The 785-nt window shown below is 70.1% G+C and overlaps 1 protein-coding gene across 1 annotated transcript in view; it reads left to right on the plus strand.

The window, feature by feature from the left end:
- The window catches only part of DACT2 (dishevelled-binding antagonist of beta-catenin 2), a 4,821-nt gene that overhangs the window by 2,580 nt on the left and 1,456 nt on the right, over positions 1 to 785 (plus strand). The window contains exon 4 of the mRNA XM_014542366.1: positions 1 to 780. Within this exon, the coding sequence (XP_014397852.1) occupies positions 1 to 780 (780 nt within the window). The remainder of the gene's footprint in view (positions 781 to 785) is intronic.

Here is a 785-nt window from a genome sequence, read left to right on the forward strand (position 1 = left end):
CGACACCATGTCCACGTTGCTTCTCCGCCGCGGGCTAGGCCCCCTGCCCCTCAGGCTGGACCCCAAGTACCAGCGTGACCTGGTGTCCAAGGGGGGCAGGGAGGTGTACCTGTACCCCAGCCCCCTGCACGCGGTGGCTCTGCAGAGCCCCCTCTTTGCTCTGCCCACGGACACCCCTCAGAGGGACAGCCCCCCGCAGCCCTCCAGCCAGCCCCTTCCCGGCCACTCAGGGCCACGCCCCATCCGGACGGGACCGCTCCCCGAGGCTGGCGCAGCCCGAGCCTACATAGACAAGCTGCTTGGACGGCGGGGCCCAGGGCGCACCCCAAGGGGCCATGTGGGTGAGCAGGGACCCCCATCCCAGAGAGCAGAGACTGAGCGTCACCCAGAGGGGCTGACCTGCTCCCCAAGAAGAGCAGACGTGGGAGGGGGGGCTCTGAGGAGGGACACAGGTGGGAATAGCCTTGAGCAGCGGGGACCTGCGCCCTGTGGGAGCCCGCTGCCCCCCAGCAGCCTTCCGGAGGAGGGACAGAGACCCCCCCGTAGCTGCATCCATGCGGGGACCATTCCGGGCTCCCCTCAGCTGGGGGGTGCACCCCGGGCTCCGCAGGCCGCTCCTACCAGCCGGGAGGGCACAGCCAGGCTGTCCACCAGGATGGGCCCGGGGCCCTGTGTGCACCCCCATTCTGTCGTCTGCAGCGCTGCCCCAATGGGGCTGCGAATGGGCCAGAAGCCTGGCCCCCCCACCACAAAGGCTGTGAAGATGGGGAGGAGGGCCAGCAACA

This window comes from Myotis brandtii, unplaced genomic scaffold (genome assembly GCF_000412655.1).
Source record: "Myotis brandtii unplaced genomic scaffold, ASM41265v1 scaffold1077, whole genome shotgun sequence".
Classification (NCBI taxonomy): Eukaryota; Metazoa; Chordata; class Mammalia; order Chiroptera; family Vespertilionidae; genus Myotis; species Myotis brandtii.